This window comes from Limulus polyphemus, unplaced genomic scaffold (assembly GCF_000517525.1).
Source record: "Limulus polyphemus unplaced genomic scaffold, Limulus_polyphemus-2.1.2 Scaffold722, whole genome shotgun sequence".
Lineage (NCBI taxonomy): Eukaryota > Metazoa > Arthropoda > Merostomata > Xiphosura > Limulidae > Limulus > Limulus polyphemus.
In genome coordinates, this window is record NW_013666332.1 from 243,865 (window position 1) to 258,714 (window position 14,850).

The window sequence follows — 14,850 nt, forward strand, 5'->3', positions numbered from 1 at the left end:
AGATCAAAGTAAAGGTTCTTTTTAGTGCTACATGACCAAATATTCCATTCCCATTGAGTCTTCTTAATACTGTAGATCTGGACTCTTTTCTGTCATTTGATATGTGGTTGTTTATCTCATGCTTGAGATCAGTTGCAGTCTTCTTTCTGCCCCAAAGGCTGCATAAACAAAGATACTTAACATCAGTATCATTGAGTTTAGGTGTCCTGCCTCTTCCTTTCCTACTTAACATCAGTATCATTGAGTTTAGGTGTCCTGCCTCTTCCTTTCCTATTTTCAAATTTACTTGTCTCAGTCTCACAATCTAGGGTGTACTTGACAGTTTTTGGGGAGCATTGCAAGTGTGCAGCAATTTGTCGGAGAGTCCAACCAGCATCACATAAAGCTTTAATGCAAGCTTTCTGCTCTACTGACAATTCTCTAGGCTTTTTGGGCCATGGCATGACAACAAAACTTAATATATAGTGTTAAACACTGTTATCAAGGTTTATTTGTGGAGTGCTATTAAATTGATTTATTGTATTATATACCAGTACCATATGCTAGTTCCTTGGTAGCTTCTTTTTATATAGTTAAGGCACTGCATGGGATACCATGACAGCTATTTCATGTCCTAAATTTGATCAGTATGTTTATTCAAGCAGAACCCTTATGACATGCCTTTGGTACAAGTATATGATAAGTATTCTCACCCTGGCTCATTCAACTGTCAACAGGGATCAGTGAAGCATTACCATAGTGTTGAAATTTACATTCTATAATGGTATGGAAGAATTAGCCCCATAAAATGGAAAGAATGTCAATGTCATCACCATACAATGTCTGCAATGAAGCATGCTGGGGAACCAATGCAACTATGGGTTGCATTTTAGCCAATGGTGTTGGAGATCAACAAAGAATTGGTATCATGACTGCTGATAGGTGTATTCAGATTCTTATTTGTTCATTTCATTACCTCAGGGAACAAGACCTATTATGCAGAAATTCATCTTCCAGCAAGTTAGTGGGCTTATGAAGGGCTTATCGTGGCACTGTGGATTCTAAGGTTCTGTGGTTTGTATCCCATTACCACTAAAGAAAAAACACCTTGGGGTCATGGATCAGAAAATAATTGCCCAATATTTGGTAGTGAGTGATATTAACTAGCTGTCTACCCTCTTGTCCTTAACTTAAAAATTAGGGATAGCTAGTTTAGATATTCTTCATGTAGCTTTGTGGAAAATTCAACAGAACAAACCAAGCATGCAGTAACTATAGTAAAACAATACTTGAATGAAAAAGAGACTAATTGAACACTTACATACATGGCTTGGCCTGCACAGAAACTCAATATGAATTTTATCAAGACTGTATGGATTTAGCTGGAAACTAAAAATATCAAGTAACATTGCTGAATTGTGAGGAGTAATACTGGAACAATAGTTAAGAATCATACATTGATAAACTTAATGGTGGCATAAAAACCAGGTCTACTGCTCTGTTTAAAAAAAGGTTCAAAATACTAGTGTATTGTAATAATGGTAAATTGACAGTTTTATTACTTGTTTATGTATTATCTGTGTATTTCTCATAATTATTTACAATACTGAATATACATGTAAAATGATGTATGTAAGGAATGTCAAATCTATGAATATTTTATAGAAGGTTTAAGTTACCTGGAAATATTAAAACTTGCTTAGAAAGGCAACCACATTAATCTAAATGTCACTTAATTTTAGAATATGAAATTTATTTAAAGTCTAATATAACTTTAAAACTTATGTGCTTCTCATTAATTTTGAATTTGCCTTTCATTTTAATTGATAATTTAACTAAATGTCCCATTTCTGTTTGTATGAACCTTTCTGCCTCCCAGTAGCACAGCGGTATGTCTGCGGACTTACAACGCTAGAAACCGGGTTTCGATACCCGTGGTGGGCACAGCACAGATAGTCCTTTGTGTAGCTTTGTGCTTAACTACAAACAAACAAACAATGAACCTTTCTTAACTTAATAACACATTTTATGATACATATTAAGTTTGCCTGAACGTTTTAGTTTAATTAATCATCTTATTGTTCTTATTCAGTTTATATAAAACTTTTTGTTTAGATTTATAATTAACCTAATTATTTTGCATATTGAGCTCGCATTAACCTTTTATTTTAATTTTGAAATAATATAATTTTTCTTTCTTTCTTTTGATTTTAACTTATAACGCATCTAGTCATTCCATATTCAGTTTATGATTGTCGTTATTCATAACATATCTAAATATCCCATATTAGTTTTGTGTGATTTATTGTTTTAATATGAACTCATCTAATTGTTCTTTTTTGTCCAATTTGTATAAAAAAATTTAACTTAGTTAATCTAATTGTTCTAAATTAATTTGTCATAAAACTTTAGTTTTGGTCCCGCAGTGACTCAACAGTAAGACCATAGGCTTATATTGTTAACAACAAACAAACTTTAGTTTTAATTTATAACTCATCTAATTGTTAATTCACCAGTTTTGTTTTTATTATTGTATTTGTAACAAGTTTAAATGTTTCATATTCCGTATGCACAAACTTTTTATTTTAAATCATAAGTCATCTATGCAATTCATATTTAGTTTGCTTAAAATTTTCTTTTGATTCATAACTTACCATTAAATTTATTTTTTACTGAGTGATTAAATTGTGGTGTCATATTATGCCAACTACCAACTTAAATGTTCCATCAAAAAGTTATCTATCTTTTCTGATGTTTTTTGCTTTTCATGAACAAGGTTTTTAGTAGTTTCAAATTATAACTGAAGAAGAACTGTAAAAATACATTAGTTTAATTCAGCAACTTATTGATTTGATCATTTTAGAACAGTTAATCATTTCTTATAAAAGGAATGAAAACTTCAAGTAGTTTTTGTTTTGTTGATATTTTTAACAAAAATATTTTCATTATTTGTAAATGTCTTTTGATCATCTAGATGAGGATGCACCAATATCAGGCAGTACTACCTTAATCAATGCTAACACTGCCAACAACCATAGTAAAGAGGCACTTGCCACTCCAGAACCAAGGCTATCCAGGGACGTAGATGAAGATCAAAATGCTAAAAAGGAAAAGTCTGTACTTCAGGCCAAACTTACTAAGTTAGCTATTCAGATTGGCTATGCAGGTAAAGAACTGTCAGGTCTTGTTAAAAAAAACATTAATGTTACAGTTGTGTTTTTGCCAAACTCCTTCTTTTGTCATTATATTTTTGTCATACTGAATTATTTTAAATTGAATGCTGATCAACAGTTTACATGTGACTGTGCCCATGTTTTTCTAGTTCATTTATAAATATTTATTGTGGAACTGGGTTTAGCCTATATACTAGAAATAAATATAGTAGTGACTGTTCACTCTCGTGCATCTGTCATAACACTGATTTTTACTCGTGTAATAATCAGTTACCACAGGAGAGTGTGTAGGATTAATTAGATAAAAAATGTTTTTCAGAATAGTTCGTATGAAAATAAAAAATAACAAAATATATCTAAGCTTTTTGCTTATGTCATTAAATTACAAATTGTACAAACTACATCATAAATAAGATCTTGAATGTGACACTTTCAGTTATGATCACAAAAGGTTAATATTTATCTAATACTTTATTACAGTTTGGTATATTTTATTCATTCTATTAAGAGAAGTGATTTAAATTGTTACTTCTTTTATGTTTTACAGATATTACTAAATTTTACTTTTTATTTATTAATTTCATTAAGCTTGAAATGTAATTTTCTATATAACATAAAGCATCTAGGTTTTTACTAAAAGCTTCCAATAATATTTAGCTTCTCTAAGCATAAATTATATGTTTGACATTTATTTTAATAGTAAGTTCAGTAGTATGAAAATTAAGCAACAAATAGAAGTGTGTTAAACACATTGAAATGATTGTTTAATTTTTAAAAAATATCTCTTCAACAGATAGAAATATAAAAAAGTTGTCCCATTGAAAATTTGAAATAAAGTTACCTCTGTGTGACTTTCAAGCTTAAAACTTTAAAACTGTTAAGCAATCAGTTAATCTCTTTACAAAAGTAAACTTAGAAATTAAAGAACAAAGCTACAGCATTTCTAGAACTTATGTTTGGTAGAACAGATCTGTATTGTGATAAATACTTCTAGTTCAGTGACATAATTAGTATATTTCAGTATGTTAAATCTGTTTTAGAATGGAAGAACTGTGTTTAAATAAAACCTCCTAGATCGTGTTAGAACTTATTAAAAAGCTAGATATAATTCAATGGAAGAAAGAGATAATTGTTTTTAAAATATGTAAAAACTATTTTCAATCTAGATGGAGCTTGCCAGATTTTGCTAGGAGTGGTTAGGAACTTCAGTTAATCTAGAAGAAACCAACAAAGTCCTGTTAAATAATATAGCCACACTTATAATCTACACATTCACATAATGCAATTATGTTTAAAGATTTAATATTGATTACTTTTATTCCCAGGTTCCACAATTGCTGTTTCAACAGTTATCATCCTCATAATTCGTTTTGTTATCAAGATGTTTGTCATAAAAAAACTATCATGGTCAGCATACTATACTCAATTCCTAGTCAAGTTTTTCATCATTGGTGTTACTGTCCTGGTTGTGGCTGTTCCTGAAGGGCTTCCATTAGCTGTCACTTTGGCGCTAGCCTATTCAGTTAAGGTAAATAATATATTCCTATCTAAATTTTGAATCAGTTTCATGTATTACTGTAAGCATTTATATGTTTAACTTGTAATATCTATGTTTGCTGTAATAAAACAGTGACTAAATATTTAGCCTTGTACAGTCAACTTAATGATTTCATTCTAACTTTTCATTTTAATAAGCACAACTTATCTCAGTTTCGAAAAGCTTATGATAAATGTTTTTTTTATCATCTACAAGAAATAACTTTAATTCTAAAGTTATAATTCATTGCAACTGAAGGGAGAAGACTAAAATGCAAATAGTGTAAGAAAGTACAAAAGTGTTTAAACCAAGGTTTTAATTTTTCTTCTAAATTCAGAAATTTGTTTGCATGACTTCAGTGTCTCCTACTTTTTAAGTAATTTTAATGTCTGATTTGAACCAATTTTTCTGTCCTTATGGGCCATTTCCTGGCCTACTGAGCAAGTGCCACAAGTTATGTTTGCTTTTTTGCATCCTTTTTTGAGAAACCAATTTTCACCATTTCAATGGTGGTAAAGATTAGAAACAATAGTAATTCTAGCAGATACGTTTTGATAATATTTACTGACTTGTAATGAAGTTAGAACTATCATAAATGACACATCACTGTTAATTTGTGATTGAATAAGTAGTGATCAACTGTAACTTTGCTTTTAATGCAGATTTAGATCTAAGTTCATAAAATTAGGTAGTTTTATTGTATTTTACCTTTTAATCTTTACAGTATTGATTGTAATATATATCAATTGAAGTAAAGTAGAAATTTAGAAAGAATGTTATCAAGCTATTTGTCTCCTGATGGGATGGCAGTAAATTTATGGACTTACAACACTCAAATTTGGGGTTTGATCTGTGGTGGCTTTGTTTTAAAAAGACAAACAAATGAAGCTATATGTGTGTGTGTTATTATTAATATTAGATTTGAGAAATTTTGCAGTAGTTAAAATTGTATAATTGCACGCATCTTTAAAGAATAAATGTCTGCTTTTGACTGTAACAAACTAATGTTGTCATCCTATACATAAGTGCTAGGAGAAGATAATAATATGTTAATGTATTGAAACAGTTATAATAACTGCAGCTTTATTTAATGTGATTTTAATTGTTTTTTTCAATACATTATATTGACAGAAAATGATGAAAGATAATAACCTGGTACGACATTTGGATGCCTGTGAAACAATGGGCAATGCTACAGCAATTTGTTCTGATAAAACTGGTACATTAACTACAAACCGCATGACAGTTGTTCAGAGTTACATCTGTGGTAAGTATCTGGACAGAATTAAACATATTGTAACAGTTGGTAATAGTACAATGGAAGTTACTTTTGATTATATCAGTATAAGTACTGTATTTTTAGGATTATATTTGTGATATATATACTGCAACAGTGAGTCAGCATCAGACCTATTGCAAGTACTAACTATAACAGTGAGCCATGGTTATATCTGTTGTAAGTACCAAATCAGTGAACCATGATTATATCTGTGGTAAGTACCATAACAGTGAGCCACGATTATGCCTGTGGCAAGTACCAACTATAGCAGTGAGCCATAGTGGTTACACCTGTGGTAAACCATCTTTGTATGGACTGGATGCCAGTAAAGTATGGTTTTTTTTATCACGACAAAACATTCAGCCAATTATTCAAGACAACACCTTCTGCACCTTTTGCACGGTTGGTGGACTTTGGAAAGAAAGTAGGTGTGTGTGTGTGGGAGGGATCACCTGCTGTCAAAAATACATTACAAAACAAAAGTCTTTAACCAGAGTCATCTCACACAGCATCATTAGTGGTGGAAATCAGGTGTAAGACCTAGGCATGCATTCTTGTATAATTACAATATACCATGAACAATCCTCTGTAGAAGAGATGTAGATACTCAAACCTATCAGATTGAGGTTGCTTTGTTGTAGTGTATGAAGTTTTCATTTTAATGAATTGAATATCCTGTTTAGAATGTGTTCCTGGGAATATCTTGGAGGTTGATTTATTCTGTTACTGAAATAGTACTGAAGTTCATTTGTAGTGTTATGTACAGTATTTATGGTTTTTGTGCTGTACAAAAAATGACTGGCTTTTATGTATGCAGTTTTATTTGGTTTGAAAGTTAAAAGTTCACCTGCCCCAAAATGAATCTGAATTATTTGATGGCATGTAATGCAAAATTTAAGTTAGTACATTCTCTCATGAGAAAGTGGTGTCAGTAAGTTAGCCTGATAATATTTAGGGTTCAACTTGTTAATTTTCTGATGGTGTGGACATTCACCTTACCATTACAGTCGTAACTTGATCTACCATAGATATCTTGGGAAACCTTCCCAATATGTTCTGTACCACATCTGAAATGTTTTATCAGCAGTAGCATAATGATTAATTTCCTGGATTTTTGAAGACATTTAAGTAGACATATGCTGTTGATATACTTCCATTTGTCATATACTTGTTAATCATATGTTGGCTGTATGCTTTAGAAGGAGCTTGTGAACATGCCTTTTGTAGACCTAATTCTTATGTACATTTCGAAGGGAAGTTCCTAAGTTGCATTGGACAACTATGTTCTTGTGTTACCTCTTGGTTACAAGCTATCTGATCTTCTTCATTGTTAAAGTGTGTGATATGTAACTGTTCGTGGAATATTCTGGTTTTCCCTGTACTGGAATCATGTCTTCCCTTGCTTTACAGATACTGTTCAACAATAGAGATATCATTTTCTTTGCATGCTTTTATAATTTTGGGATAGGAGAACTTTGTTTCAGAAAGACCTATGATACAGATGGTTGAGTATGTTATACTAAAACATTTTAAATGCTCAAATCAGCAAATTATGTGACAACCATAGCTGATATAAAGTCACAGTGGAATGGTATGCATCAGAACTACATTTTGACATTTTCTGGCATTTCATAACCAGTGTGATGTCATGGAAAATTGATCACTTTTGAGAAGGCTACATAACAGCTTTTTTCTATTCATAATATTCATATACTTGGATCATAAAGATTTAAATAGATTGAGGATTTAGAATTTCCATGTCAAGAATATCGTTTGATCTTAGTGGCAATCAAAAACAATGAAGTATGGATCTACTTTAGGGACTAGGACCATCCAGAAAAGAGACCCGCAACAACTGATATGTCACCCATGGTAAGCACATTGTTATGTATTGTAACAGGTGAGAACCTACCAACACAAAGATCAGTGGCAAAAGTTGTCCACGTGTCACAGGCAACAGTATGTAACATAATCAAGAATTGCTGTATGGAACAATGACACAAATCACATGTACACTAGTTGCTTCCAAGACATATTCATTCAACTGTCACATATCTCAAGCAGCTACAGAATGAAATGGGTATTCAAACTATTCCTTACAAAGACATATCAGTCAAGTCACCTGATATCTGTCTGATCAGATTGTTGAAATGGTGATGAGAAACCATCAATCTCATACACTAAATGGTTTATGGAAAGTTTGCAGGGAGATGTGGTATGTTTTTGACATGACAACTTTACAAGGAAGCCATTTTTTTTATCAGACAGATAGAACGTGACTGATTTTAGTGACTTGGACTGTAATGAAGTGGTGACATTCCAAAATCATTTTAATATAATTTACTCAACCTCTGTATAACCTTCCTAGAAGGGGCCATTTTTTTTCCAACATCACTATAACCATCTTAAACTGAACTTCAACAGGAGGGTCAGAGCATTTTAACCTTTATAATCATGGTTCACAGGAATGGCCAGAAGCAGGAATGAAAATGCAAACTGTTACTATTGGTTGTAAACAACCCCTATATTTAGTGTTTTACCTAGTTGAATGATTTAATAGTATATGTATGACAGTTAACCTTTCATATTTTAGATTAGTGAACATTATCACACATTAAAATAAAGATTTTTTACCTGCTTGTATTCTTAATTTTTTTGACATGGTGGTGGTTGTTCTATAAGGGTAGCTCAACGACAGTGAATTATACACTGATACTATTGTGATAAAAGAAAAAGAGGAAAAGGAATAAGTGAATTATACACTGATAGTGTTTAAGATAAAAAATAGAGATAGTTCGGCTTTTCAGCTAATTCTAAAACAAATGAATTGACCGAAGTGGACTTTTGACAAGAAGAAGAGAACTGTATAGTATTTAAGATACAACTATGATATATATAATGTAAAGAATTTTTGTACATACGTTTAACTTGTTTTGAATATATTATTTTAAAACAAGCAGAGTGTGTGCTGTTCATTTATCATCAAATTTATTGGTAACATATCACAGACATGTACTGTAGAATAATCCTTAGTCCAACACACCAATATATTTTACCTTGCTATATATATATATATAATAATAAAAAAGTAATTTTCTGACACCATGATTGGAGGTACTGCAGAACAATTTTTAACAGTAGTTGCAGCCATTAACAACATTTTATACATGAATGACAAATAACACTTCCAAGAGTTTTGTATATACATTTCTGTATAGATTTATATGCATTGTGTGGGTAGGTGTACATTTATAAATATATATACTTCATAACTTTTTCTGTTATAGGGACTTTATTCACAACTTCCCCAAGCTTTGAAAATTTAGCACCAAATGTTGAAGAAAAGATTATTACTGGAATAGCTGTGAATAGTGCATATACATCACGAGTTCTGGTCAGTGCCATTTGCTCATAGATTTTAATAGTACATATATAAATAGGTCATTTGATTTTTTTTACTAAACTCTTTTTTTTTCAAATAATTCTTTCTTGTTTGCTATATAATTATTGATTTATTATTTTAGAAATATAACTATTCAACATCATATTGCTAAACAAAATTGCCATTTCCATGGTGAAATATTTCTCACTTTGTTAAGATATCTTTCAAGCAGTACCAACACTTTTGTTAAAAATAGCATAGTTTGTAAGATAACATGTTGTATCTTGTATACATGACTGTTTTGTGTGTGGGATGTTTAATGAGATTTAGTTTTTGTTGAGGCTACATAACAACTAATTCTTCAGCAGTGTGGGATGTATGTGATCATCAAGAAGGTTTGGGAAAACACTAAATGTTACTCTTCTTTCTATACAAATCAAAGTACTCAATCCCTGCCAAAAGAATGTTGTCTGGATATTTTAAGCACTTTTAAGTGCTTCATGTGTTTTTCTTCATATTTTTAATATAACATCAGTTCAAAACAGGGTGAAACATGATTCTTCAGACCACATCACATGGTTCAAGTCATTGATTTTCCACACTCTGCACTCATAAATACCAGTGAAACTATGCTTTTTTGCTTTTATCTGAGATAAACAGTTTCCAAATTGCCTGTTTTTTCCCATATGACAGTTTTTGTTATGTCCTTTGCAAGGTATGGTTAGAGATAAACAAATCCTGGTAACTATTAAAGGAATTAAATAATCAGGCCACGTTTGATATCTGTATAACTTTACAACTTATACGATTGTCTTTTCCATTGGGCAGTTACCATTATTGATAAATTGTAATTACAGGTGTCTTAGTTTAGCCGGTCAATGAAATGGGTGTTGATAACTACACTCTTGCTGAGTCGACACCAACTTTTTTGTTCTTATATGTTTTCTTACAGTCTAGTCATGATATTAATATAACTTTGCATCATTTAATGTCTAGAAACTTTTTTGTTCTTATATGTTTTCTTACAGTCTAGTCATGATATTAATATAACTTTGCATCATTTAATGTCTAGAAAGATCAATCTGTTTTTTTGTTTTTGTTTTTCATATGCAAATTAATGATATGTTACACAAGGTTTTCTACAGATATTTGGGGGAGTTTTTGATAAAATGGGCTATAAGTCTACATATTCTCTTTAACAGTTTTTTTTATAGGGAAAAAAGTTACTTTCAAGTTACGATATTTGCTTTGTACATTTAATGAATCCATGAAACTGAAACCAACAAGAAATCTAATCTAGTAGAAGTTTTTAAGGTAAAAGTATTATTTTCCTTTTAAAGATTAAAATATAAGAGCTAAAGCAAAGGTCTTGCATACACATTTACTTGATAGTTTAACTAGATAAATATTGCTCGAATCAACTGCACCCAATACATACTTTTTATCTTAAAAACATTATTTAACTGTTATTTGTTTCTTATGTTTTATTTAAATAATCATCATATTTTATGTTAAGTGTAATAGTTTTTCTGCAGCTTTCACTTTTTTCATAAAGGTTTCTCATACCTTCAAAACATCAACTGTCCCTTTCTTCTTTTTAGCCACCAGACTGCCCAGGAGAACTACCCAAACAAGTGGGCAACAAAACTGAATGTGCCCTTCTAGGATTTGTGATGGATCTAGGTAGAGATTACCAGACCGTTAGGGATGACATTCCAGAAGAAAGGCTTCACAAAGTTTACACTTTCAACTCTGTCAGGAAATCTATGAGTACAGTCATTTATATCAGTAACGGGTATCGTGTGTACACAAAAGGAGCATCTGAAATAGTTATGAAGAAGTAAGTTATAATTTTCTCATAAGGTTTGTCCTAACTGTATGCTAATTAAAAGCTTTTAGATATATTACTTTGGCTCTGAATTGCATCATGTAGTAAAAGCCTGAATAACAGTAAAGTACATAATGCTATCAGTATTTCTAGAAGTAAAAAAAGCAATGAAGTATTCAATATTCATATCAAGATCTGTAGTTTTATAAAGGATAAAGATTAGACTAAAACTCTTAAAATTCTTTTTCTTCTCTGTTTTTCCTATTTTTTACTGATAACCTAGAGATGTTATTGATACTTTAATTTTTATAAACAAGTACAGTATCTTTCAGAAAACTATTACTATTACTTGAGTGAAATGTTATGTAAAGCTTTCTGTTAATTCTAATAGGAAAGCTAATTATTATAGGAATTGATGAGAATCATTAACATGTTTTATATGTGTGTGTGTTTTTTTTTACTCATGGATATTCTTTTGTAATAGCCAGTTAGGGCCCTCTAACTGGAGGTTCAAAGGATACCTAGCTACAGAGTATGTGTTTGTTTATTTCTCCGATCTCTGAATTCATTAGGAAGAAAGACTCAAATCATGGAAGGTGCACAAGAACAACCTTTAGTAACAAATACAACACCACAATCACAGATAAATTAGTAAACAAGAGCAAGAGGGTATGTTGCAGCTGTGTTGGACTGGAAAAAAGAGAGAGAGAGAAATGAAGTGAATTCTCAATAAACTCTCTCACTAGTCCAGGGTGTGCCCCCACTTTTCATCTTTCTTTTTTTTTTACTTTGGCATCAGTCCAAGGAAGCATAAACTCTATCTTATATAAAACTACTAGCCATTTAAAACAATTAGATTAAAAGTGATAAATTTTTAATTTGAAAATATTTCTAATATAAAGCCAAAAGTAGAAATTGATCTATTAGAACTGAGGTTACTGCAATACAATTCTTATTTTATTTTCACAAACACCTATAGGTCCATTTATATATATATATATAAATAAAGATGTTTCCAAGTAAGTGTTGAAATAAATTTTCTTTCATTCAAAGGGTAGAAATTTAAAAATAGTCTAACATTTTAATTAAAATGTCGCATACATATAAGATCTGATGAAAAAGAAAAATTTTAAGAACTAGTTTTTGAACTAGAGCTGAACATCATCCCAATCAACTTATACAAACATTGTTAGTTTGTGAAAGAACTAAAGAAGAAATTAACAAGTTACAATTCTGAGTTAATATGTAAACGTCATACATACAAATCATGTTTGCGTTCAGAGGTGATTTAAAAATATTTTATTCGATGCCTTTCATGATCAAGTAAGATAATGATTGTTGAAGCTTATATTTATACTTTTAGAAATCTCTGTCAGCTGGAATTGTGAGTAAAATGTATACAAGAAGTAAGAAGTAGTTTTGTTTCTCTGTTTCAGGTGCTCATTCATATTTAGCCATGAAGGCCGAATAGATCCATTTACCAAAGAAGACCAGGATCGCATGATGAGCAATGTCATTGAACCAATGGCCTCTAACGGACTGCGTACAATCTGTCTTGCTTACAAAGACTATGTCACAAAAGATAATGCTATCAACCAAGTGTTATATGAAGAAGAACCAAATTGGGATGAAGAAGAAGTTATCACCAGTGGGTTGACTTGTGTATGCATAGTTGGGATTGAAGATCCTGTTCGACATGAGGTAGAGAAATGAAAACAATACTTTTGATTTGTAAAGCTGTAGGATAAAAAAAACAATAATTTCTGCATTGGAAACAGACACAAATTTTAATGGTCTGTATTTTGTTTAGATTTATAGTGGGAAACATGTACCTATATGTGATGTAAGTTACTTATTCAGTTTAGAAGAAAATAATATATATATATATATATATATGAGAGTATGTCGTTTTTGAGGTAATAAATAAAAAGTACCTGAAACTATTACATAAGGTCTGTATTAATAATTTTCATTGCTACATATTTTGTCACACATTAAGAGATTAGACATTGTTAATGGTTATTGAAAGTGTGAGAACATTATGTAAGTTTACAAGTCAACGTGAGAAGAAATAGGAAGTTTTCAATATATATATATATCAAAATATTTTAATTATTTAGTTTTATATATCATTTTTATTTCTATAAATGTTCATGTTTCAGAAAAAGCTGACACAATATGTTTATTAATCAAAAGAAGCTAATATAATTTAATGACTGTTTCTCAGTGATATAGTTAACAATAATGAAAGTTAAAATAAGTTAAAAATGCACTAATAGCTGAAATACAATTCATTTGATCCTAAGAAACAATACAATGTACTCCATGTTATCTTTAGAATAATACATACAACCGAAATCATCTGTATCTTAACCCAATGTGAACCATGTTAACCTTAGAATAATACAAACGACAGAAACCACCTGTGCTTTAACCCAATATAAACCATGTTGTCATTAGAATGATACGTATAACAAAAACCACCTGTCTCTTAACCCAATGTGAACCATGTTAACTTCAGAATAATACAAACAACAGAAACCACCTGTGCTTTAACCCAATATAAACCATGTTGTCATTAGAATGATACGTATAACAAAAACCACCTGTCTCTTAACCCAATGTGAATCATGTTAACCTTAGAATAATACAAACGACAGAAACCACCTGTGCCTCAACTCTCATATGGAGTCTTCATATTGTATCATATTAAGTAATTTTATGGTTTTACTTGATACAACATTGAGTGCAAAAATACTGGCTTAAAAAAATTGGGAGAAATTATTCACTTTCTATAGGGAACCCCAAGAGTAACTAGTTTGATTAATTGTTTTTTTTTTTGTATAACTTGTATGTAACCAGCAAATTATGAATCCTTAAGAAGCAGTTAGTAACATGGTATAAACCATCTGATTTTTAGAAACAATAATTAATACAACTTGCATAAAATACTTGTACTCCTCTGTGGAGTTCAAAAGCCCCCTCATAATTTACAGAGGTCCCACTGTACTGATCATACCTTTCCATTATCCCCAGTTACTTCTATAGCTAACATTAAGAGGGAGTTTCTACCCAAAACCAAACCCTATTAAGATATCCACCTATGGTACCTGAACATATATGCCACATTTGGTCCCACTAGCTTTTGAGTGGAAGTATGAAAAAAAAGTTTCAAATGTGGTGCCTCCAGGATCCCAAGAGCAGCCAAGAACACAAAAGCCAATGCCAGATTCAGGTTTAGCAACCCTGAAAACCTACCCCTAGACCCCAATCATGCCTTAGTGACCTTCTAGGTGTGTTTTAACCCCCCATGAAAAGCAATATATATATATATATATATATAATTGAAATAGTGTCAGGTCCTTAGCATCAGTAAACAATGCAAAACAAATAATGAGAAACTTATAAAGAATAAATAATACAATATGATCTCATTGGTTCTTAAATCAAAAGTAATCAATGTGACATATATGATTCATATACTGTAAACAATATAGTAGGAGTGACCACTGCACCCTATATCTTTACGTGACAAACCCTTTATTCTACATTAAGAATAATTCAAACATTAATACCAAGTTTCTTAAAAAAAACAGAGTATTTATTAAAAGTTTTGCAAGTTAAACAAAATATACTCACTATTTAAAAATTTTCCAAATAACACAACTAAAA

The 14,850-nt window shown here is 30.9% G+C and overlaps 1 protein-coding gene and 1 long non-coding RNA gene across 2 annotated transcripts in view; one reads left to right on the plus strand and one right to left on the minus strand.

Annotated features, from left to right (window-relative positions):
• Nucleotides 1-14,850, plus strand: part of LOC106460173 (plasma membrane calcium-transporting ATPase 2-like) — a 222,671-nt gene that overhangs the window by 162,961 nt on the left and 44,860 nt on the right. Inside the window, exons 11-16 of the mRNA XM_022386821.1 lie at nucleotides 2,954-3,145; nucleotides 4,478-4,680; nucleotides 5,821-5,956; nucleotides 9,256-9,362; nucleotides 10,952-11,190; nucleotides 12,615-12,879. Coding sequence (XP_022242529.1) covers nucleotides 2,954-3,145; nucleotides 4,478-4,680; nucleotides 5,821-5,956; nucleotides 9,256-9,362; nucleotides 10,952-11,190; nucleotides 12,615-12,879 — 1,142 coding nt within the window. The remainder of the gene's footprint in view (nucleotides 1-2,953; nucleotides 3,146-4,477; nucleotides 4,681-5,820; nucleotides 5,957-9,255; nucleotides 9,363-10,951; nucleotides 11,191-12,614; nucleotides 12,880-14,850) is intronic.
• LOC111085929 overlaps nucleotides 1-14,850 on the minus strand; it is a 76,033-nt gene that overhangs the window by 17,334 nt on the left and 43,849 nt on the right. Inside the window, exon 2 of the long non-coding RNA XR_002610694.1 lies at nucleotides 10,917-11,029. This is a non-coding gene — a long non-coding RNA (uncharacterized LOC111085929). The remainder of the gene's footprint in view (nucleotides 1-10,916; nucleotides 11,030-14,850) is intronic.